The sequence below is a fragment of the Acomys minous genome (genome assembly GCF_964271855.1).
Source record: "Acomys minous genome assembly, chromosome: 14".
In the NCBI taxonomy this organism is placed as follows: Eukaryota; Metazoa; Chordata; class Mammalia; order Rodentia; family Muridae; genus Acomys; species Acomys minous.
In genome coordinates, this window is record NC_140496.1 from 41,712,119 (window position 1) to 41,736,604 (window position 24,486).

General features: G+C 40.2%; 1 protein-coding gene across 1 annotated transcript in view; it reads left to right on the forward strand.

Moving 5' to 3' along the window:
* The window catches only part of ITFG1 (integrin alpha FG-GAP repeat containing 1), a 136,606-nt gene that overhangs the window by 57,255 nt on the left and 54,865 nt on the right, over positions 1-24,486 (forward strand). Inside the window, exons 7-10 of the mRNA XM_084756010.1 lie at positions 4,436-4,497; positions 7,910-7,991; positions 19,084-19,178; positions 21,491-21,663. Coding sequence (XP_084612136.1) covers positions 4,436-4,497; positions 7,910-7,991; positions 19,084-19,178; positions 21,491-21,663 — 412 coding nt within the window. The remainder of the gene's footprint in view (positions 1-4,435; positions 4,498-7,909; positions 7,992-19,083; positions 19,179-21,490; positions 21,664-24,486) is intronic.

Genomic DNA, 24,486 nt, shown 5'->3' on the forward strand with positions numbered 1-24,486 from the left:
TCTTAAGTATATGTCTTCTCATTCTATCATGTGACTTACTCATACCCATCAGAAAGAGTGAGACTTTCTGGCTTTGTTGACTAAATCTTATTACATGTATTTATTATACATGTGTTGAGGTGGAGGTTTGAGAACGATTTACTAGAGATAGCATCTTTGGCCGAGCATCTTTAGCCACTGAGCCATCTTGTACATCTCTAATGGTTTTTTTTTTTTTTTTTTATCTTTTAGAATTTCACATATGGGAACTATATTACATTATTCCTACCCCTTCTTCTTTCCAACTCTTCTCATGTCAGCTCCACTATCTTTCACATTTATGACCTATTTATTCTTTATTTACTTATTTATCTATTTATTTTTATATATTGTGTACATGCACAGAGATGTGTATATATGGATACAACGTTCTGAGTCCATTTAGTGTTGTTCACATAAATATGTGTTTAGGGCTAACAGCAGGGTTGGCTGACTTTTGGTTGTCAGGCTTGTCCTCTCTGAGCAGATATTAGTTGCCTTGTTCTTCGTGTAGAGGTGTGACCTTGTAAGAGTTCTCCTGTCCACCGTGGCATGTCAGCAGGTATGTGTCATGGATGCAGCTTCCCCATCACATGTAGGAGACACTGTCTCATAGCTGCTGTCCTAAAGTTTTTTCTGACAGTTATTTCATTCACTCTGAAATATAATTCTTTATACTGAGTTATTAATAATTAATCATCTGTATTTTTATTTCTTCACGTAGTAAACATTGTTCTTTAACCTCTTTACATAATTTAAAACTGAATTTTTTAAAACTATCTAAAGAGACTTAAAGTTCCTCATGTAGCTTTAGTGCTTTGCACAATTTTAACAAGCAGCCAGTGAAACCATAAAAATAGCACTGCATATTATAGTTCTTAAGTTTTCCAAATATGCACAAAGCAAGATGCTCATAATTTACCACAATTTATGTGATCACTATACTAACACTCATGTAGTGACCCCAGGAAAAATAGAATTGTCTTCTAGGGGTGACAGCAAATTGCTAGTTGTCCTCTACTGTGTGTATTAATCGAGTAGCTCCAGGCCCCTGAAGACTGTCTGCAGTGAGCCTTAGAGTCCTTGTTGGGAGCATGCCTACTCATTTACCACTGGGCAGGCCCAGCATTTTAGTAGCATGTGTTGTTCACTCTGAACAGCTCTGATCTGTAACTAGTTGTCCTGTAGTAAAAGCATGTGCCTCCCTTCTGGGTTTACTTCTTTCACGTAGGTCAGAATTCATATCAAATGTGTCTTAGTGATTCTGAAACCTCTGTGGACAATAGTACTTTTTAATCCCAAATCACTTTCATATGCTGATTACTAGCTTTTCAAATCATTTAAAACCATAATCGTGTGTGTGTGTGTGTGTGTGTGTGTGTGTGTGTGTGTGTGTGTGTTTAATCCAGCTAGCCAACAATGGCTGCCTATGAATAGATGGTCCAAGAATCCAGTAGTTGCTCAGTCCATTGAAGATGGATGTCTCAGCTGGTCACCAGTATATGCCAGAATCCCAAAGTAGTAAGCTCTAATGCCAGTGAAGGAGTGGACTTGCTAATGAGGGCAAGAACAAGCAGGCGAGGAAGAGGAGGAGGAGGAGGAGACAGCAGCTTCCTTCTTCCATGTCCTTTATATAGGCTTCCAGCAGAAGATGCGGCCCAGATTAGATGTGGATCTTCCCACCTTAAAGATCTGGATTAGAGGGCTGGAGAGATGGCTCAGCGGTTAAGAGCACCGACTGCTCTTCCAGAGGTCCTGAGTTCAATTCCCAGCAGCCACATGGTGGCTCACAACCATCTGTAATGTGATCTGATGTGCACAGTATATGTAATAAATAAGCAAAAAATATTTTTAAAAAAAGATCTGGATTAGAATGGATCTTTCCATTTCAAATTACTTAATCAGCTATTTTGAGGTTTTAGTTAATTCCAGAAGTATTACAACCAATAATAGCCACATGGTCAACCACATTTACTTGCTCAATAATAATTTAAACATATGCTCTCTCCAAGTATATAAAAACCACAGAACTAAGAATCAGTTGAGCAAGGCTCCCTCCAACACCCAAGAATGTCCAAAGATATTTGTGAGTTCAGAATGTCGCCATGGAATAACAACAGAGAAAAATGCTCTCTTATGTATCCCAAGACACAGTCCACCAAGGAAAGCCAAGGCAGGAACTAAAATAGCCGGAACTGGGAGGCAGGAACAGAGACAGAGGCCATGGAGCAGTGTTGCTTATGGGCGTGCTCTTCGTGGCTTGCCCAACCTTTCTTATAGCATCAAGACCACCTACCCAGAAGAGTACCACCCACAGTGAGCTGGTTCCTCCCAAGTCAATCACTAATTAAGAAAATGCTGTCTACCTTTGCCTATATCCCAATCTTATAAAGGCATTTTCTCTGTTGAGGCTCCTTCCTCTCGGTGACTATAACTGTGTCAGGTTGGTGTAAACTAGCTAGCACAAGGGCAGGAACAGGTGGAATGCACATGTAGATGCAGGTAGATGGGGGGGGCACTGCTCTGTTAGAGTATGCCGGTGTGAGTAGAAGGGTGGAGCAGGGACACAGATAAGAAACTTGGCCGTGGGAGGTGAGAGGTGCTCTAAGGTCTGAATAAAAGGAATGAGATTAACTGGGCGCGCTTGTTAAGTGTTCGCAGTGCAGTGTGACGGATGCGTAACAGAGTGACAGAAGACTCCTGGGAGGTCGCCACATAAGTGTGAAAGTGAATACCTCACCTAGAGTATGCCTGTGACAATGGAGGTATCGGTCACCTTCATCAAACACTAATTCTCTGTCTGGAGGCAAAGGGGCTTCAGTCAGATAGTAGGAATGCTGAGGTGACGATATGTGGGCATAAAAACTATTCTACCTGGAGTCAGGAGTCTGAGATCAACTAATTATAAGAGTGAACAAATTACTTAGCATTCTTTGAACACGGCTATAATAATTACATATACCACCTTTCTAAGCTTGTATAAAATTTGAAAAAATAATAGAATGTGAGTGTAAGTTTTCTAAGCATCATGTTGGGGGAAAGCATTTCTTTAAAATATTCATGACCTCACATCACACCAAATAATTGCCATTTTAGAGCATTTAAGAATGAAACCATGGGCTAGAGAGGTGGCTCAGAGGTTAAGAGCACTGGCTGCTCTTCCAGAGGTCCTGAGTTCAATTCCCAGCAACCACATGGTAGCTCATGAAAAATATATAATAGGATCTGTTGCCTTCTTCTGGTGTGCAGACATATGTGCAGGCAGAACACTGTGTACATAATAAATAAATAAAATTGTTTTAAAAAATGAATAAAACCACTTGAATGTTCCAAGAGTCACCTCTTAGGCTTCAGACTTTTAATATTCACTAAGTAAAATTACTATTATAACAATAATAAATTTATATTCTTCAAATAGATGCTCATTCACCTGACCTTTGCATTAATAGGATGTTTGATTTCACTCTCAACCTGTTGTTTTCCAAAGACATTTATTCATGCACTTTGCAATCAGATTCTGTAGTGTGGACACACGAATACAAATTTTCTTTACTCAGAATCATAACCTGATCTCCTGCATACTTAATGCAACCTCTAAGGTTTCGATGCTGAGATGCTGTAGCTGAGCTTGGTGCTGGACCCTCCTGTGATAGACAACTGTGGCTTTAAGGATGGAAATGTAAAATATGCCCTTGATCGAAGTGTTACTGTGTACCTTGAAATAAAAATTTAAGAGGCAAGAGTGTGCACTCAGGAGACAGAGGCAGGCAAATCTCTGTGAGTTCAAGCCAGCCTGGTTTACATAGTGAGTATCAGGCCAGCCAGGGCTACATAGAGAAACTGTCTCAAAAAACTAAAAAATTGAAAGATAAAATAATATTTTTTTGAGACAGGGTTTCTCTGTGTAGCCTTGGCTGTCCTGAACTTAATTTGTAGACCAGGCTGGCCTTGATCTCAGTGATCTGCCTGCCTGTGCCTCCCTAGTGCTGAAATTAAAGGTGTGTACCACCACGCCCAGCAATAAAATGTTTTTAATATGTAATTTTAAAAGCTAGGATGAGGCTTGTAGGTAAGAGATAATGTTTGACTGACATGTAAGAACTGAGTTCCCATCCCCATCACTACAAAAAAGAAAAGGCTGGAAACATAATTATTTCTAAAAAATATAGATTGCCTTTGAAAGTCTTATCACAAATGTACTTTTAATAATGAAAAGTACATTTTCCATAACTATTCTAATTCAGGGTCATCTGCTTTTTTTAAAATTCTATCAAACTTATTAAAAATGTGATCAAACAATTTATGTTTAGGTATAATCATATTAATAATCATCCTATGTATACTGCTTCCTCCAGTTTTTAAATGTATACATCTATATGACTACAAAAATTTACATCTCCATTTGTTTTCCTTCTAGATTTATTCCTTACAACATTGTCTGGCTCTAATACTTTCCAGTTTGAGATATGGGAAAATTTGGTAAGAAATCATTTTTTAAATTGCACTTTCCATAAGGGCACAACTTATAAAATAAGATTACTGTGATCGCTTGCTTGGTTTCAGTAATAAACAGAACAGCGTTAAGAGCCTTTGGTTGCATAGCGGCACTCACTGCTGACTGCTGCGGAAAGTGACTTTTTAAGGTCAAGTCCTCCACGGTTTTTAGGCGTGGCTGCCAATTACAGCAATGAGCCTGCTCTAATGGGGGTGTCAGCAAGACCCTGCTGGGCTGTCAGCACTGAAAGAGGATACTGACATTTAATTTTTTAGGTTGGTGATTCATGAAATTTTTTTAAGTAATTTTTTTTCTCCTCACCTTAGTCTTACATAATAACATAAAGAAATAAATAACTGGGAGAGATAAGAAAGAATGGGGTGGTATAATCAAAATATATTATATACGTTTATGGAAGTATGAAAAGCAATTAATTTTGAAGGAATAACTTAAAACAAATGGCATTAAGATTAAGATTAAAGGGCCTTTCTCTGTAGGTGTTTCTCCTTTTCTAATAGTTAATAAAGGAATCTCAAGGCAGATCATGATTTGATTTTTAGCATGATACAGGTCATATGAAAAACAAATTAATGGTGCGGCAACCACCAGAAGTATCAAAGCTCAACTCCAGACTGCATAATGGAAAGCAGACTTCAAAGCCAGTTAAAGTGGCCAACTCATGACATTTCTCACACATTAGTCAAGTGTGACAGTCTTTTCTCTCCTAATCTGTTCGGCAGCATGTTAGAGGGAAACACATTAATGCACAGTAGGCACCAAAGTTTAGTTTTAGGTCTTTTGATTTTCCACCTAATTACTCCTGGTTATCTGGCTATCTTTTATTCAGTCCAAATTAAAGCCAAGCCTTTAGAGATGTTACGAAAATTCCGATGCTAGAGAATGCGTTCTAATAGATGCACAGCACGGCAAGCGGGAAGAGATGGCTGGAAAGTCAGTGCTGACACATGACTCAAGACTCGAGAAAGAAAGAAGACTTCCGTTTAAACAAGATCAGAGCCTCTAAATGACTGCTTCTAAATGACAGCAGTTGGCTCTTTAATGGGGCGAGGAAAAGTGAGGAAGATGCTGAAGTACAAAGAAGCTCAGTGTCCTGTGTTTATAAAAATGTAGCTGCATTTTTGTTTCTGATGATATAAATCTTGTTACTATGTGTTTTATACTTGGCACAAAGACTTCCACTGCTACAGAGCACTTGCTCAGAGATGGCTTAGAGCACCAAATACCTGTTTGATTAGTGTATGCCCGGGATGAGAGGGCAAGCCCCCGTACAGGTAAGCAGGACATTTACATGACAAGATGAGGCACCTTTACATGTGCAGGGTCCTCTCATCCTAGCCTAATGTACAGGGAAGCAAGTAGAGCAAAGCAGTGCTCATGATGCCCACAGCGTCCTGACTGGCAGGGTCAGTGGATAATCACTGAAGCAAAAGTTACTCAAGCACTTGGATAAAAACTAGGCACAGTGATGCCTGTCTTTAATCCCAGCACTTGGGAGGTTGAGACACAGTTGAGTTGAGGCCAGCCTGCTCTACGTGGCACATTCCAGGCCAGCCCATGGTGAGACCCTGCCTCAAACAAAAATAAAAAACAAAGCAAACAAAAGTTAGAAAACAGGGGACTAGGGAGATCGCCCAGCATTTAAGAGCACTAGCTGTTCTTCCAAGGACCCTGGACTTGAGTGTCAGTCCCAGTACCCACACGGTGGCTCACAGGTCCAGTGCTCAGGATCCAGGGCTTGAGTGTAAGTCTCAGTACCCACACGGTGGCTCACAGGTCCAGTGCTCAGGGTCCAGGGCTGCCTTCTGGCCTCCATACACACTGCACGCATGTGATGCACAAGCACACGCACTGCCAGCATGTGATGCACAAGCATACACACAGGCAGAAAATTCAAACGCGAAAAAACCCGTTAAACTTGATAAAGATGGTAAGGCAGGTTGACTTAGGGAGACTGTTTACAATGGGGAATTGATATAGGGATGACATTATTGGGCTCAACTACAAATACAAAAAGAAAAGTGAATTTTTTAAAGTTAAGGAACAGAAGAAGTTACTAAGAGTAAAGAATGATCTTTGTCTGAACTCACCAACAGAGCAGAGCTAGTAGTTAACTGAAGGAAGAGGCACTCTGACTAACCTCATTTATAGTTGCACTTTTGAAATTCTCTAAGGATGGAAATAAAAGGCCAAGTAGGAGTCTACCAGAAGTTATGTCAAAGAGAGACTTTGTGTCAATACTCATAGTAACACTGACTATATCACGAATATAAATGAAGGGAAATATATATATTGAAAATTAACTCATTCAGATTACAAACTCTCTGGCCGTTTTTAGTGAAAGACTAGCCAAATACTTTGCAGTTGACCAAGTAGAATCTCAAATGTATAAAACCACATTAACTAGTAGAACACCAGAGCCGCAACAGATCTTTTCTAGGGCATTATGCATGCTCAGCTCAGTGAGCAGGCTCTGGGAAATCCAGATGTGTGGGCCAGGAGGATGGCCAAGACTGATAGCCAGTAACTCCTCACCAGGAGATGCGATGAGAGATTGAACCTTATATTACAGAAACCAAAAGACGAGGAACAGTTGTTTGTCTCTACTGCACCCAGGATTAGCAGTAAATGCTTCAAGAAAGATTTGACATTTGAAATGGCTGGTAGGATTTTAATGATGGAAAGTCAGAGGGGAAGAGACAGGGAAGAGTACAAAAATCACCAGATGCACTCAGAGTAGAAGAGAGCCGATTAGATACAGATGATGAAAGAAATGTTGGAAAGCACGGCTATAAAAAACTACTTTATACAAGACTAGTATGGACTTGACTTCTACACTGAGTAATTTAATAGTCTATTAAGAACAGTCCGATGATTCCAGACTGAGAGGAAGATGAGTGTTTGTTTCCCCAGTTACTGTAGCTACTACTCCATATCAGCTAGCTGATAAAGAAAACCTAGAGTTGGTACAGCAGAGTGAGTAGGAGTCACGGTAACCTAGGGAACAGATGAGGTACGTGATGTAAGCGTTGGGAATGGATGAAGAGGGGTAGCTATGAGAAGGTAGGATAGTTTTAATAAAATGACAACTTGTGTTTTGTTCTAATGAAAGGGGAAAGAAAATAAGTAATTCAGGGCTCAGGGTAACATAATTTAGACCGGCCTTTCAGTCACAGAGGAGCTTCTAGGAATGCAGCGCTGGAGTGTGAGGGTGGACAGCTCCAGAGAACAGGCCCGTCACACATGTGCAGCCTTCTGTGATGATACAAGTGGGGACGAGCAAAGGGCAGAAGGGTAGATTACTCTTCTCTTCAGTCTTCTACGTGACAGATGACTGGCTTACCATGGCCTAATTCAGATTTTTTTTTCCTTTAACAGGGTGGAAACTTCTCAATCAGTAGTGTCTTTGAAAAACCTAAAAACCTGGTGGTGGTTGGACAGTCAGCATTTGCAGACTTTGGTAAGACTGGTTTTGCCTCTTAGTGCCCCCACATTCAGATTCAAAATACAACAGCAGTGGCTAGAGATTATCAAAATAATGGGGCATCTCACTTCCGCTTTCCCTGTTTTCTCTTACCTGGTTATGTAGTTAGATTAGCAGTGAACAAGTTGTAGAATGAAAAAGAAGAAACTAAAGTAAGGATTTACTGCCTAGTAAAGTTTTTTAAGCAAAATGCTTGTGAGGATTTTTGTCACAGAATTTTTTAGTTTGTGTAAAATTGATTCTATCTTTAGTACAGGAAAAAATTCCATTAGAAAACCTCATATACTTTTAAAGGATTGAAATTAATTGCAAAAATTATACCTCTTAAGTTGTACTGAAAATAATGTAATAAAGTCGAGTCCTTGCCTTTAAACAAATCTAGTGTAATTGGGAAGACAAAGGATAAATATCGCAAAAATAAATAGAAGAACAATGAAAAATTGTGGCCTATAAGAAGAAAAAAGACTGTAGGTTTTTCTCACTATAGGATTGATACCACATGAAAACTATCATGTGGCTAGTCAGTTGGCTTTTGGAGTGAGTGGACTTGGAGGCACCTGTGAGGTTTAGCTAAAAGGCTGTGGTGGCGTGTAAATGGTATGCATAGTGACCAGGAAGCACACCAGTTTGGCTTCAATGAGTTTCTGTAAAAAATATAGAAACTTACAAATTGACTAAGCACTTTCAGTTATCAAAATAATTTCAGATAAGCAACGACTGGTTTTTATTCTGTAGAATTTGTGGAAAATATATTAACTTCCAGGAATAAAGTTAACAGGTCACAACCCCATGGGGGCCGAATAACCCTTTTACAAGAGTCACCTTCAACCATCAAAAAACACAGATATTAAATTATAATTCATAACTAGCAAAATTACAGTTATGAAATAGCCATGAAATAATGTTATGGTTGGGGTCAGCACAGCATGAGGAACTGTATTAAAGGGCCACGGCATCAGGAAAGGTGAGAACCACTGCTGTAGTGCAGCGTGCTTAAGGGAATGTTTGTTGGGCTTTGGAGACACTGCTGGAAGCTGTGGGGAACCTTGAGTCCTCTGCCTGAAGAGGGGTGGTCATATGCACTCTTAGGACACTTACTTGTAAGCTGGAAACAGTCAGGTGCGGAGTTCTAGTCCCATGAGGATAGGGAGAGCAGGTGCAGGAAGCTGTGAAGGAAGCAGCAGCAGGGACGCTTGTTTGAATATAGAATGATAAAAAATGAAAATTGCTTTGAATTTGTTTTTAGGATTGTTTGTTTTATGTACATGATTGTCTTACCTTCGTGTATATATGTATGCTAGGTGCATGCCTGGTGCCTCGGGCAGTTGGAGGATGGTGTCAGATTGCCTGAAACTGGGGCTACAATAATTGCAGGCTGCCGTGTGGGTGCTGGGAGTGCAGCAAGAACAACAAACACTCTTGATCACTAGGAACTCTCCAACCCTCTTAAAACTAGAATACGTTTATTCAGAGTAACTTCAAGAGTAGTCATGATACAGTTCATAAAGATACATAAATAATGAAATCAAGCTAGAGTGCATATTTAGGTCACATTCATAGTGTGGATATAAACAAAGCTGGCACATTTAATAAGTCTAAGCAGAGAAATAAAACCAAAGCAAGTTGGAGAATGACTTACAGGCTGCAACCCAGCTACTCCAGCAATGGCTGCCTGTGAACAGAAAGTCCAAGAATCCAGTAGTTGCTCAGTGTACCAGGCTGGTCTTCAGAATACACTGGAATCCCAGAGAAGTGGGCTGTAATGCCAGTGAAGGAAAGGACTTGCTAGCAGAGTAAAAGCAAGCAGGCAAAGAGGGAGGTTTCTCCCTTCCATGTCCTTATATAGGCTTCCCACGGAAGATGTGGCCAGATTAGAGGTGAGTTTTCCCAGCTTAAATGTCTTCCTGCCTCAAGATCTGGATCTTCCTACTTCAAATTAAGCAAAAATCCCTCACAGATGTGCTCTCCATTTGTGTATTTTAGTTAATTCCAGATGTAGTCAAGTTGACAACCAGGAGTAGCCACCACAGACTTCATGAGTGTAACTTCCTAGCCATTCCTTGGAGACACAGTCGCACTGCAAACTCCCTGTTGTTCTAGCTCTTACAAACATTTGCCCCCTCTTCTGTAAAGATCCCTGAACCTTAAGTACAGGAGCTGGGTTGTGGATGTATCCGTCAGAACTGGGCGCCACAACTCTGCATTGTGATTGGTTCTGGTTTTCTATAATAGTCTGTTGCAAAGAGAAGTTTCCTTTGTAAGGGGTGAAGATTCCACTCGTCTGTGGCTGTCTCAGTTTCTTTTCAGTTGCTGTGATAAGATACATGACCAAGATAACTTGTAGAAGAAAGTGTTTTTATTGAGGGCTTATAGCTTCAGAGGGCTAGGCTCATGGCCATCACGGCTGAGAGCATGTCAGCTGGCAGGCAGATATGGCACTGGAGTGTAACTAAGCTTATACACTGATGTGAAACCATGAGGCAGAGACAGCTACTGGGAATGGTGTGGCTTTTGAAACCTCAAAGTCCTCTCCCAGTGATACCTCCTCCAACAAGGCCACACCTTCCCAGACAGGTCCCACCAAGTGTTCAGATCTATGAGCCTGTGGTGGCCGTTCTCATTCACACCTCCAAGTGCGTGTGCGACAAGTAGTCAGAATGTACTGAGCAATTGAGCTGCTTGGTAAAGTGGCCGTTTTAGGTTCTCCTCTGAGATCCATGACTTCATTAACCTTGAGTCAGTGGCTAAGTTTCCAGTACCATGCCTGATTGCCTTCTTGTTGAACCAGCTTTAGGTCCAGTGTGAGAGCTATTGGTTACCACCAAGCTGTGAGGTGAGTTGCTCATGTCATCACTGTGCCCTGGCTGCTGTAGTCCAGAGGTGTCAGAGCTGGAGAAGACTGTTGGTTGCTTCCCTCCTTTGGAAGCTGGAGTGGCACATGCTGGTACCGTGAAAGCTAGTCCTCAGGGGGAGGCTTTCAGGTCACTTCCAGCCCAGGGACCTCTGGGACCTGTGTCTGCAGTGCATGGTGTCTTCAGCAGTGGGGACGTACTTTCCACCTGGAGGGGAGGGGAGGCAACCAAGGGCAATAGAGGTAGCCTGTACCATTTGGGGACTGACTTGGACAACTCTGACCAACAACTCCAAAGGTGCCTTCTCATGCCTGATGATGGGGGTCTGTTAGATGGTCTTTCACTCTTAAAGAGAGCATTGTCAGCACAGATGAGAAATGTTTCACTTAAACTGTGTGTGTGTGTGTGTGTGTGTGTGTGTGTGTGTGTATGTGTGTGTGTGCGTGTGTATGTGTGTATATGTGTGTGTGTGTGTGTGTGTGTGTGTAAGTTAACTAGTTAATAATGTGATTCTTTATGAATTTGTCTGCCTCCCCCTCCCTGATTAGACCCCCTAGTTGGTGCCACTCACTCTCCTCAGATCACTTGTTCCCTGCTGTCCCCTCTCCACTGCTCCCCCAGCCCCATGTGCCCCCTTCTGCCTTCCTGGTTTCTACAGTGACTCTGGGTTAGGTACTCACATCTGAAGCTGGAGAGCCAGGAGGCTCATATGAGGAGAACATGTGCTGCTTGTCTTTCTGAGTCTGTTACCTCGGTGTGATTTCTAGTTCAATCCATTTACCTGCCTATACCTTGGGAAATGTCCTAAATAATTTTGACAAATTATTTTAAGTAAATTTTTAAAATCCATTGATTAACTTTTGCTTTTTAAGCATCAAGCAAAGTTTCATGTATCATCCATAGAGAAAGACTAATGTATTAATCAGTATTCGTGGTTGTTTTCATTAAAGTTAACTGAACTAAAAAGTGTTCAGAATTTCTAAATTAATGATGATTTCAATAGGAAACAACGTTCAACCACAAAAATTATAACTCATGGTCTTCATATTTTTATTTTTCTTATTTCTAAGTTCTGACCATTTAAAAACATGTTACCTTCAGCACTTATTAACATTTAATGGAAAACTATGCTTAGACAGCTTTTTAATATCCTTTTCTATCTTTATACTGACAACTTTGTTTTTAATGTGATTATAGTAAAAACAACCAATTTAGATACATCTCCCCTATCACTCCAAAGAAAGACAATAATATTATTATAAAATTTTACTAAAACAAACATTTCATCTTTACACATTGCCATATGACATAGAAAGTGCTGAGATATTCTTAGAGTGGCCTGCTAATACTACAGTACTCCTTGAAACAGATAGTACGTGTAATGGTCAATATTTCCGTTCCAGGTCACTTTGCAGATTGTAGCGCCATAGCTCCCATTAGAGACATGGTTAGTCCCAGGATTTCTTTCTGCTTTGTAGCAAAAAGTTACAGAAGAACATCAATTCTGATGAGTCAGACGTGCCAGATGTGGTTCTGATAAATACTTTGGATGTTTTCAACTGGAAATGGTAATTGTGATGATCAGTGCTAATTGTTGACTTGACGAAATCTAGAGTCATCTGGGAGGTGGGTCCCTGAGCATGCTTGTGAAGGACTATCTTGATTTTGTTAATTGATGTGGGATAACCTGTATTAACTGTAGGCAGGGAGTCCTGAACTAGACAGAAGTGGGAAAGCCAGCGCTCACGGATGCGCCTCCTTTCACTGCTTTCTGTGCTGACTGTGAGGCAGTGTGACCAGCTTCCTGACGTCCTGCATCCCACCTCTTATGGCCTGGGACCTGGAGCTGCAAGCAGGAATGACCCTTTCTCTCTAGAGTTGCTTTTGTCTAGGTGACTAATCACAGCAACAGGGAAAGACGCTAAGAGAAATTTATATAAAAGTTATCAAATTGCTACTTTAAATTCTTGATTTTTTTAAAAATACATACTCAGCATTTAAAGCTGAGTTCTATATTTTTTTTAGGAAAAACTGGCACCCAGGTAGGTCCCTGAAGCCTATATGTGTAGGTTTTTATGTGATAAATTCTTGACTTATACATGAGTTTTTTTTATAAGGCTATACCTCAGACTTAATTACACAGTCTCAAAACTGCTGCACATTTTTTAGCAGTGCCTATTAGTATGAATGCAAAATTATCCCTTTGAATATGAAAGTTCTAGAGAATAATGATCTTTTACACTGATACACATTATTATTTCATAATTTAATGGATAGCTTCAATATTTGGTACTATAACACCACTTAATTGAACATGTGTCACTATAATTCCGCTCTGATTAGTAGAACAACCCAATTCAATGCCCTGTGAACTTTATGATCACTTCGTTCTTTGATTTGTGCAGTACTGTAGTAGAGACTGCTGAAGACACCATGTCTATTCTTAGATCTAATAGATTCATACATCTAAGAAGGTGGTGAAATGTACTTCTCTCTGGCAAATTATACGCAGAACAAATTCTGTGCTGTCAGTCAGAGCAATGCAGAAGCTCATGAATGTTATGTTATGATGGGACTGAATATCCTGGGCTATTTTCACACAAGTCTGGCTGTTCGTGATTACCTTTTTCTTCATTCTGCAACTCTGCATTTTCATTCTGCATACATGCCTTGTCCAATAATTAGGAAATGAGAGCTGTAATGATTCTTGGATGTAGGTAGGTACGTAAGTCTTTTGTGTTTCACTCGCTGAAGAGCTGAACAGGGTTAGACAGGTAGGTGAGTAGGATTAATAGTGAGAGTAGGTGGGTGAAAATGCCCTTTGCTGCTTTCCTTCTGTTCCATTAGCAGCTTTCACAAAGCCGTTCCATGCTCCTATTCCCTTCCACAGTAGCACACAGAGATGAGTGGGCAGTGTATGTGTGTAATCTGCCCTGGCCTATTATCACGCTATCCCATAGTACTAAGTAGTCTCCACTTAATTAGAAGGTATAAGTAACATGAGCAGAATCTAGAATTTATGATATGCAAATGTTTATTTACTTCTCTTTCATATTAATAATTCTTTCATATCAAGAACTATTTATAAGAATGTTTTTATAAGCCAGGCAGAGTGGTGAATGCTATAAACTAAACCACATAGGAGGCTGAGTCAAGAAGACCACTTGAGCCAAGTTCAAGACTAACCTGAACAACAGATAGAGAACCCCATCTCTAGGGATGTGAGAGAGAGTGATGTGTATATGTTTCAAGTGATCTTTCCAAATCTCTCTGAGGTGAGAAATATTCTTTATTCCACTATACAGTTGAGTGGTAGAGATTCCGAGGCTAAGAAGCATGCTCAGGGCCAGGATGGAAGTGGCAGAGACAGGAAAGGAGGCTTGGCTCTGTGTCAGCAGGGTTTCCACATGCCTTGTACTTCATGTACTTCTCCTTTCTAGTTCCTAAGGTAGTGAGTCCGTCCTCAGTGATGACAACCGCGTGAGTTAGGGGTCATTGCTGGGAAGAGACACTGTGACCACAGCAGCAACTCTTACAAAGGAAAGCACTTAATTATGGCTCTCCAAGTTTCAGAGGTTTAGTTCACTATGGTCATGGCGGGAAGCATGGTGGCACGCAGGCAGACACGGTGCTGGAGAAGGAGCTGGGTATGCAGGCAACAGGAAGAGGGCATCCCGGGGGTCATGGCCTGAGCTTCTGAGACCTCAAAGCCCACTCCCTAGTGATGCACTCCCTCCATCTGTGCCGCACCTCCTAATAGTGCCACTCCCTAGGGGCCTATGGGGACCATTTTTATTCACACCACCACAGCAACCAACAGCGAACTTGGGCTGTGTAAGATTTGAAGGGTTTTAAGCCATATCTAGTATTTTGATGGTTTTCTTCTGCCCCTTACATCTATAATGGCTTTACTCGTAGAAAAGATTTTATATAACCATTTTCCTAAATTACCTACTTCAAAACATGATACACATGTAGTTCTTGAAGGTGTATTTATTTGTTTATAGATTCTGGGGGAAAATCAAACCCAACGGAAGTGGTTCTGTTACAAAATTCACTAAGTGTTGATTTGTCTTGGCATGAGATTGCCATTTTGAAGGATTCTATTATCAAGTATTACGTTCTTATCAAAGTAAATTGATTCCATTAATAAGTTTCTATGACATATCGTGAGGCTCCTAAAATGAAACTCCTTAATTTCCCTTTGAATTCAGTCAGGTTTTTAGCTCTGGCTCACTTCTAAATTGTTGTTCTTTATTTGGGAACAAAATCTAACTTTCATCTAAATACTCTTTCCTAAATATTAAGTAATAAATACACAAAACTTCTTTGTCTTTTCCTAGTTTGTATTTCTCATCAAGGATTTTGTTTCCTTCACAGTAGCCCTGTTTTTCCCTTTGGTTTAAGTCTGCATGTGAAGCATCCACTGTTGTCTCTCCTACGTGTCAGTTCAGTGTCTGTGCCACCGAACCTGGCTTCTCCATGGTGTCTGGGCTTGAACTCTCATCTTCAGGCTTTCACAGCAGCCCTGCCCAACAGAGCCATCTCTTCAGCCCCTGCTTTGTGGTTTTGTGGATGATTAAAGAGGTCATCCCCATCTTCTGTCCTTAGGGCTTCTGCTGAGCGTGACTAGTTTAAGCAGTTGTCATTCATGACAGCTGCTTCTCTCTTAAGGTAGTTTGACAAGGCCGGTACTGATTCACTGTGGTGTCTACTCACCTGGCCTCATTCTTTTTTCTTCCTGGTCATCACACTTAATGTCAGCTGTCCTGTCTCCAGGTTTACCAGTTGTCTTACCTGTTCATCTCTGCCATGGACCCTCTCACACTCTCTTTTCAACTTTTTGTTTCATGCATGCACTCTTCCTTTCCAGATTTTAGTCTTGTTTTATAATATCTATATCGATACCATCTTATTCATGTGTCATTTTCTGAATAGCTTCTCATTCATGGTCATGTTTCCTTTGCTTTTGAACTTCTTTCGGATCATGTTTTTAAGATTTTAGTCGGATAAGCTTAGTAGGAAGTCTTCCACCAAGGTGTCCTGTAATTTAATTGGCATCAGTGAAGAGACGATTTCTCTTGTCTCTGTGTGCTCTGTGCCTCTGATGCTGACGCTCTTGTTCTAGATCGGACATTTCACTATTACAGTCTAGCAGTGGTGGTGACCAATTCTCATCTTTTCCAGGGCTTGTTGCTTTTTTGATGATTTGTACTAGTCTATTTGGTAATTTTATTAAGTGTTTTCTTTTCACGTAAAGTCACTGGTCTCTTGTTTTTTCACTTCAAATTTATCTAATGTTTTCATAGAAGTTTCCTGGAATATCAAGGGTTAAACCAAGCAGAAATATAGACAGCCAAATGTTCAGACTGTCACTGTGCTATGCCATTCGTACACATTTGTGCTGAGAAGGGGAACAGACGTAGGTGAAACTTGAGTATTTGAAAGCTAGCTAAATGTGGGCCAGCATGCAGTGTCCTCCGTGGCCTCTCCTTCAGTCCCGCCTCCCTCACTGCTGGGCTGTGACCTGTACACAGAAATAAGCACACTTCTCCCCAAGTTGTTCTGGTCAGTTCTGTAGTGGGTGCTCTGCAGTGTTTGAATGGATAAGTTGGTTTTGGTCAGTTCTGTAATGGGTGCTCTGCAGTGTTTGAATGGATAAGTTGGTTTTGGTCAGTTCTGTAGTGGGTGCTCTGCAGTGTTTGAATGGATAAGTTGTTTTGGTCAGTTCTGTAATGGGTGCTCTGCAGTGTTTGAATGGATAAGTTGGTTTTGGTCAGTTCTGTAGTGGGTGCTCTGCAGTGTTTGAATGGATAAGTTGGTTTTGGTCAATTCTGTAGTGGGTGCTCTGTAGTGTTTGAATGGATAAGTTGGTTTTGGTCAGTTCTGTAGTGGGTGCTCTGCAGTGTCTGAATGCCTGTAAATGTCTGTCAGGTACATTTGGTCTGATATCATTTCATTCAAGCTGTGTTTATTTTCTGTCAGAATGACTTGTCAGCTAGTAGAAGTATAAGAAGTACTTTTAAGTATAAAAAAGAACCCCCTTATGGAAATTAGACAAAAATTAAAAGCATGTAATGATTGAAGCAGCAATTTTTCATTTTGTCATTTACATAATAGATTAGAATAAAACTGTACTGAGTCATTCATTGTTAGATTATTTGGACTTGCACCAGGTCGGTGTTAGTGCATCAGTTGAGAAGAGAGTATATGGAGATATTTCCCACACAGTCTAGCAGGGTGCCATGGACGAGCCCGATACAAAGGGAACAACATCACACTCTAAAACTTACAGTGACCAGGGGCTGGAGAAATGGCGCAGCAGTTTAAGGTATACACTGCTCTTACAGGGAACCTGAGTTCAGTTCCCCACACCCACATCAGTTCATAAACGCCTGTACCTCTAGCTCCAGGTGAGCTGACACCTTCTTCCGACCTCCATCGGTACCTGAACTTACATGCACATACCACACACAGACACAAGTGTGCATAATTTGTTTATTTGTTTGTTTATTCTTTTTACACATCACATCCTGACCACAGTCCTCCCTCCTCTCCTCCTGATCTCCCCCCCCCCCCACATCCCCTCTCAGGCAGAGCCACTCCTCCCCCATTTCCCTTCAGAAAACATCAGGCCTCCTGGGGGCCAAACATGACACAACCAGCTACAGTAAGACTAAGCACATACCCTCATAGCAAACATATACATATTTTTTAAATTTTTTAAACATTTTAAAAAGACATAGTAGGTAAAAATTTCAAGGTAGCCAACTTCTATAGAATACACTGCAAATCATATGCTATGTATATTTATAAGGGTGCCACTGTTGCCACCCTGTAGATGAGAACAAAGAAGAACAGGGGAAGATGTGTCCTAATACTTACTGCCTCTTCATGGTTTCAAAAATAAACATGCTTTTTATTGAGGTCAGACTCCATTGGCTACACTTCATCCCATGCAGCCTGGCTTCTTTTCCCTTAGAATGGCTGGTGAGGTCTATAAGCCTCTTTTAATCATGTGCTTCTCTTCATACGTCTCTGTACAGTGAAAGCTGTGTCTGAGTGATAACCCTTTGATTTCCATCTAGCTGGAAATACTACACTGGGCCCAAGTGTCATGACAGTAAATCATAGCAAGGAAACCAGTGCTTAATGAAGCTCAAAAGGTGCCCCAATTTAAAAGTTAAATTACTCCTCCAGTCACAAACATGCTTAGCTCTACGCCCTCAAGCTCTCTGACCTCAGTGGGGTCCTCATATATAAGAGGCATCAAAAGGAAGGATCCCAGGGCCTTGGCGTCTCTGTCTCAGAAGCATCACTCTGCTGAAACTCCAGTCAGGTGTACGGAGCCCTTCCAGGCAGCCTGGTGTTACCTATCAAGTGCACACGCAAGAGCTGGGCAGTCTTTTCCCCCGCATTTAAATGTCTCTAAATGTTTTAGGCGAGTTAACATTTATGTTTTGGGCACACTTATCCTGTGTGCATGGGAGTTGAACACAGCAGTGAGTGTATCCCCTCCATTTGTGTCTTTATTGATGATAATATGTGGAAGTTTTGAGAAGCCAAAGTACAGGAAACTCTGTAACTCACGAGGGTGAGGTTTATGCTGCATAAAAGGCACTTAAAGCTACCTGTAAGTGCCCTGTATTTTAAATTGGCTGTATAATGACATGTAGATACATTTGTTTCTCCTCTCTCATCAGAGATAATTGTGTATAGAATAAGAAACTACCTCCAAAAAAATTGATTATTTGGCATTGGTCTTGTAGCTCAAAGGTGGAGGCACTTGCCTCATATGTGCAAGCACCTAAGAGCAAACCCCAAAATGTCATAACAGTAAAAAAATAAAAATAAAATAATAATAATGAGGAGAAGAGAAGTCTAAATAAGTTCTAGAATGATTTTAAACCACGCTTAATTCTAATAATTATATATACTATCTAACCACAATGAAGCTTGCAACTTAAAACAAGATTCATAAGACGTTCTCAATTCAAACCGAGATTCATTGAAATAAAATAAAGCAAAAGCTAAATAATAAGTGACAAGGACCTGAGTGATGTTTTTCAATTGATTGACCTGCATCATAAAGCCATGTGTGAAGTTGTTTGGCTCTATCCACACTGTGGGATCATTTAACAAATAGGAACTTTAACAGTCACGCGTGCGCACTTTATTCTGCACTGTTAGTAGACTCCTGACGTTTCTCTTGGCAGATGGAGATGGGCACATGGATCACTTGCTGCCAGGCTGTGAAGATAAAGACTGTCAGAAAAGTGCCATATATTTAATGAGATCTGGAACAAGGCAGGTATGTCGCCTTTGGGGACGCTATGAACAGCGGTATATGCTTGAAAATCTTGAAAGTTAGAAAATATGTTTAAAGAAGCAGAACAGGATGAAATGCAAAATGACATTATAGAATTCCTCATTTTCCCTGAGTAAAGTACATTTAAATCTTTCTTTCACTGGTAGAAAATGTTGCTATGTTGATTTTTGGTGAAGAAAACCCATTCTAGATCCCATAGTTAAATGAAATGTAGCATTTTAGATTCCAGCAATATAGAAAGCACACTATAATAAAAACTTACGTGGAAGGTATTCCATCCCAGAGCCAGTTCTGTTCTTGTTTCTGTGTGCAGACCCAGTTCGCTTTCTCACGCAGACTTGTTGCCTGTCCTTAATAATGTAGAATCATGAGAGTCGTGGTGGAGGGTGAGTGTGGAGCTGGCAGGTTGTGACACTTCCCGAGTTCATCAGCTTCGTTTTCTTAGGAGGGTTAATAAGTAATAGGATATCATGCTGACTTTTATAGTAGAACACATCACATTTTATATTCAGTTAATAAAACAAATCTTTATACATTTAGTATTTTAAAAATAATAGAACTATTATAAGTTTTATTGTTTTATTATCCTTGACTATATTTGTATAGTTGTGAATCATTTAAAACATTAGGTCAGGAAACTTCCCATCATTGGTTCATAGGTATAAAAATCTGTGATTCAACCTGTTAAATGACACACTACAGTAAGAATATTTTTAAAATATATAGTTACCTCACACTAAGAAGACAAATGGCACAGTTCTTTGATGAGTGTTACAGACGCCATATTGAGTAAAAAACATTTTGTTTTTAAAACATAATACAATTATCTTAATGGAAACACTTTATCTACCATGGATTTATCCCTCATTCATAAACTGTTGACTGCTTCGGAAATTTTTTTTCTTTTTTTTTTTTTTTTTTTTTGCTTATTTTGGGTTTTGTTGTTTGTTTTTCATTGGAGTTTTTTTGTTTTGGTTCTTGTTTTGTTTTTGTTTTGTCTTGTTTTTTTGTTTTCTTTTTTTTTTTTTTTTTTTTTTGAGGTTTTGTTTTGTTTGAGCTAGTGTCTCTCTGTGTAGCTCCGGATATGATGGAACTCACTAGATTGATCAGACTGGCCTTGAACTCATAGAGATCGACCTGGCTCTGACTCCTAAGCACTAGGATTAAGGGCATGCAACACCACACTGGACCCTGCTTCAGAAATTTGAAATAACTTAGTGTTTTGTGAAATTTCTAGTCTTTTTGCAAAATGGAACTGTTTTGGTTTTGGTTTTCCAATATCATGTGAAATTATTAAAATGTCTGTTTGGGGTTTTTTGTTAGTCGGTTCATTGGTTGGTTGGTCTCTTCCTCCCCCCACCCCCAAAGTATTTCTCTCTGTAGCCTTGGCTGTCCTGGAACTCACTCTATAGACCAGGCTGGCCTTGAGATCCACCTGCACTGCTTCCTGAGTCTTGTGGTTAAAGACATCCACCGCCACCACCCAGTTTAAATATTGTTTTTTTTTCAAGTTCGCAAAATATAAAGTAATATTTTTTCTTAAATGAATTTATTCAATGTCTCTATCATTAAGGGTTCCCCATCCCCATGGCAAATTACACTTTCTTAAGAAAACTTATAAAAAGAAACTCTTTTTCATATACTTTAGTTTGCAGTAATCGAGTTTAATCGTGTGCTTGTAAGGGGAACAATGACTGTGTGGGCATGGTTAGCCACCTGCCGTGTAGAGTGCCTCCTCCACCTAAGTCATGTCCAGGCTCGGTGCTGACATGGTGACTCTTAAGGGAGCATGGCACATCGGTAATGTCAGTGCTGTGATTTCTACTCCTCACATTTTAGTCTATATCAGTTTATCAAAGGATGAACAGACTTGTGCAATCAGAAGGGGAGGAAAGAAGTCAGCCTAGTCTGCTCTGTTCTCTTCAGCGTCATCAGCGTAGACTGTGAAGGCTTACTAGAACTTTTGCTTCCAGCTATTTTTGTGTCATAGCTCATTCTCCTTGTCTTGCAATGCTTGTCAGGTGAGGACAGAGCTTGTTCATTCATTAGGTTGAATGCTGCTTGTGAGGGACCTATGGCTCTGTGTGCTGTTCATAAAAGATGCTCATGGCAAAGCCTACAGAGACCAGTTCTCTCAGGGTTTCACATACGTCAAAGCAAATGGCAGCCGCCTGCTGTTCTGTAAGGATGAAGCAAAGTGGAGCTGTCTCTACATGTTTAATGGTTCCTTCCTTTTGCAAACGGTGAGTTTTTCTAAAGGGGTATGAGTAATCCTTGTTTTTCTTTATCCTTAGTGGGTCCCTGTGCTGCAGGATTTCAGCAGCAAGGGGACACTGTGGGGCTTTGTGCCCTTTGTGCATGAAGAACAGCCAACTGCGATTCCAATTCCACTCACCCTGCATGTTGGAGACTACAACATGGACGGATACCCAGATGCTCTTGCCATATTAAAGAATACATCAGGAAGGTATGGCGAGTAAACTGCATGGCAGACACTGGTAAAGTGTCCTTTCACAGCAGCTGTGACTGACAACGCTTGATCTGGTACAGTCTCTTCAAGGAGGAGTTGATGTCTTAGCCCATGGTTCATTGTATGATCTGTGAGCTCATCCCATGATTTAGAAAACATTATTTTTACAAATTCATTTTCTGTAGAGGAAAAAAATGGAACTTTCACTATAAAGTGAAAAGTTATATTTCATTCAGCAAAACATGCTCTTTAAAAGGTCAATCTTTTTTTCTAAAGATGAATGACAGTACATTTGGGGACTGAAGATTGGTGGTTAAGAACTGATTCTAGACTTGAGTTTCACCCAGCACTATCCGCGTGGCCTGGCACGGGTCTCCTAAACTCAGAAAGCATGAAAGGACAGTAATAAGTACACCTCTGGCATAAAGGAGGTAAAAGGAAATGTGTGAGCCATTTAGAAAGATATTCTGCACATGCCAATGCTATTTTAGGTAAATATTACCTTATGATTACTTTGTTTTTTAAAAGAATCAGAATTCCCAACAGAATTATTGACACAATTTATGTATATATGAGGTACTTAAGCATGTTCATAACATAGCCAGCAATTTGGACACTGTGGCAGCTTATTTTAAAAAATACTAAAAGATAAGCTGAAATTCATAATTAGCCCAGTGTCACCAGACTCCACGAACCTGGCTACCCCTGAGCCGCTCTGGTTTTGTTCATCTTACAACCAGTTGTGCTCCTTGAGAGGCAGTCTTTCTTTCTGTGCCACTTACAGAACATTATCTCTCATTTAGTTGGAAACACCATGAGTAAGTACCTCTACAGTATTTTTAGAAAAGTATGAGTAATCTGAACTTAAATTCACTACAGACCTTAATTTTATGTGTATGGCCAAATAAACCAACAAATGAGCCCTGTCCTGAGTATCGCCCTTTTGAACAATGCAGTGGCTGGCGGTGTGCTGCCTGGAAGGTGTTGCTACAGGATCGCAGAGTCCAGGGTAGCCTAGAATGTGTAGCAAGAACTGTCCTTTTTGAAAGGAAGAACAAAAAGTATAAAGTCTTAAAAAAAACAAAACAGAACAAAACATAAAGTTGATTTATTATGAACATAGCTGTGTTCACAAAAATAATACATCTTAAATTTATTTAGGCCTGGTTTCTCATCCTTAGAAGAGCATCCAAATAATTTATATTTTTCTGTAAAAGTTCTTTGGCAAATGTTCTGTTTTAAGCTTTATTTAACGTGCATTCTTTAACTTTTGGGTTGTAATGATGGTATCCACAGCTGATTGGCAAACACTGAATTTATAGCAAGAAGCCCTAATTTCCAAGGCAGACATAGAAAATGATTTTGTTTTGTTTTATTTTGTTTTGTTTGTATGTCTAGTCCAGGCATTGTGGTATACATTCTGCCCCAAAAGGCTGTGGCAGATGGAACTTGAGTCTAAGGCCAATAGGGAGAGCCAGTCTCTAAAAACAAAAACAAAAAGTCTAGATAGTTTTATAAATGCAACTACTAGGAGGCCTGAGTTTAGTTTCTCATTTGTTCCTTTAGCCTAGGTGAGACTTGACAGGTAAACGTCATTGTATCTCAGTGTCAGTTGAATCACTAGTTGAGAAATACTCTAATTCTGCATTACAAGGTCCTGGAAATACAGAATAAGAAAAGGCATGCTGTGTATTTAAATCATACCATACCTGAATTTACTTTTGTTTAAAGGTTGTTTATAACTCCCCTGGCTTCAAGATTGGCAATGTTGTAAGCACCGAATTTCCAAGGATTGCCACCTCGAGTATAGATTTCCTTTTGCCTGTAAATCAGATAGGGAGCAACCAGAGTAGATGAGTTCGCATGAAAGAATATTTTAAGACCATGTTCACTCTGGTTTGTGCTTTTTTATTGGTTTTGTCTTAAGAACAGGGTAGGTTACTAACACTGTATAGACCAAGCTGGTGCTGCTGGCCTGCAGTCTCTGCACTCAGGAAATAGAGGCAGGAAGAGCAGGAGCTCAGGGCCGGCCACGGCTACCCAGTGAGTTTGAAGCTAGCCTGTATACATGAAATTTTGTCTCCAAAAACTCTTTATTCTTTATCATTGTTATAGGATTTATTTTAAGTTTTATTGTATAATTATTGCAATTGATAAAGCTTGCTGGACTTCACTGGGCTTTTATTGGAAAACAAAACCTAGAAGTAGCAAAGAAAGCAAAATCGAATACTCAAAAATGAGAACATCTAAAGCCTGTTAAATTCCACAAGTGGCCAGCTAGAATACAGCGCCTGGGAGCCAGCCAGGCGACCATGAGCAGAGGCACTGCTGCCCAGGCTGGTGACCATTGAGAGTCCTAGGAGATGGCAAGCCAACAACTACAAACTGAGACTGCCAAGGTCATGAGTACTGCCAACTTCTGGGGACCGAGCCGGCTAACTAACCAGCCAATTGTAATCTTCATTTTTATCTGCTACGTTATTAATTAGTGTAGCTTTATGTTGATAACTCTATCTCAGCAAGAGAAGGCATCTTAGATTGCAGATATTCTTTTTTGAAGGTTGAGAAGGTTTATACCATAAAGTCCTACGTTTATACCATAAAGTCCTATTTTCACTATGAGGAATATCAGATCTTTTTCATCATTTAAAAGATCACATTTCTAATTTTACATTTAGTAATGTCAATCGCTCATTATAGTTTTTGTGTGAAGTAAAATTTTCTTCCCCCCCCCCCTGTGGATATGGGAAATATACAAGCTTCCTAGCCTGCAACAGAATATTACACAGTAAGAATCTCATGCATATTCTTCCTGGGCCA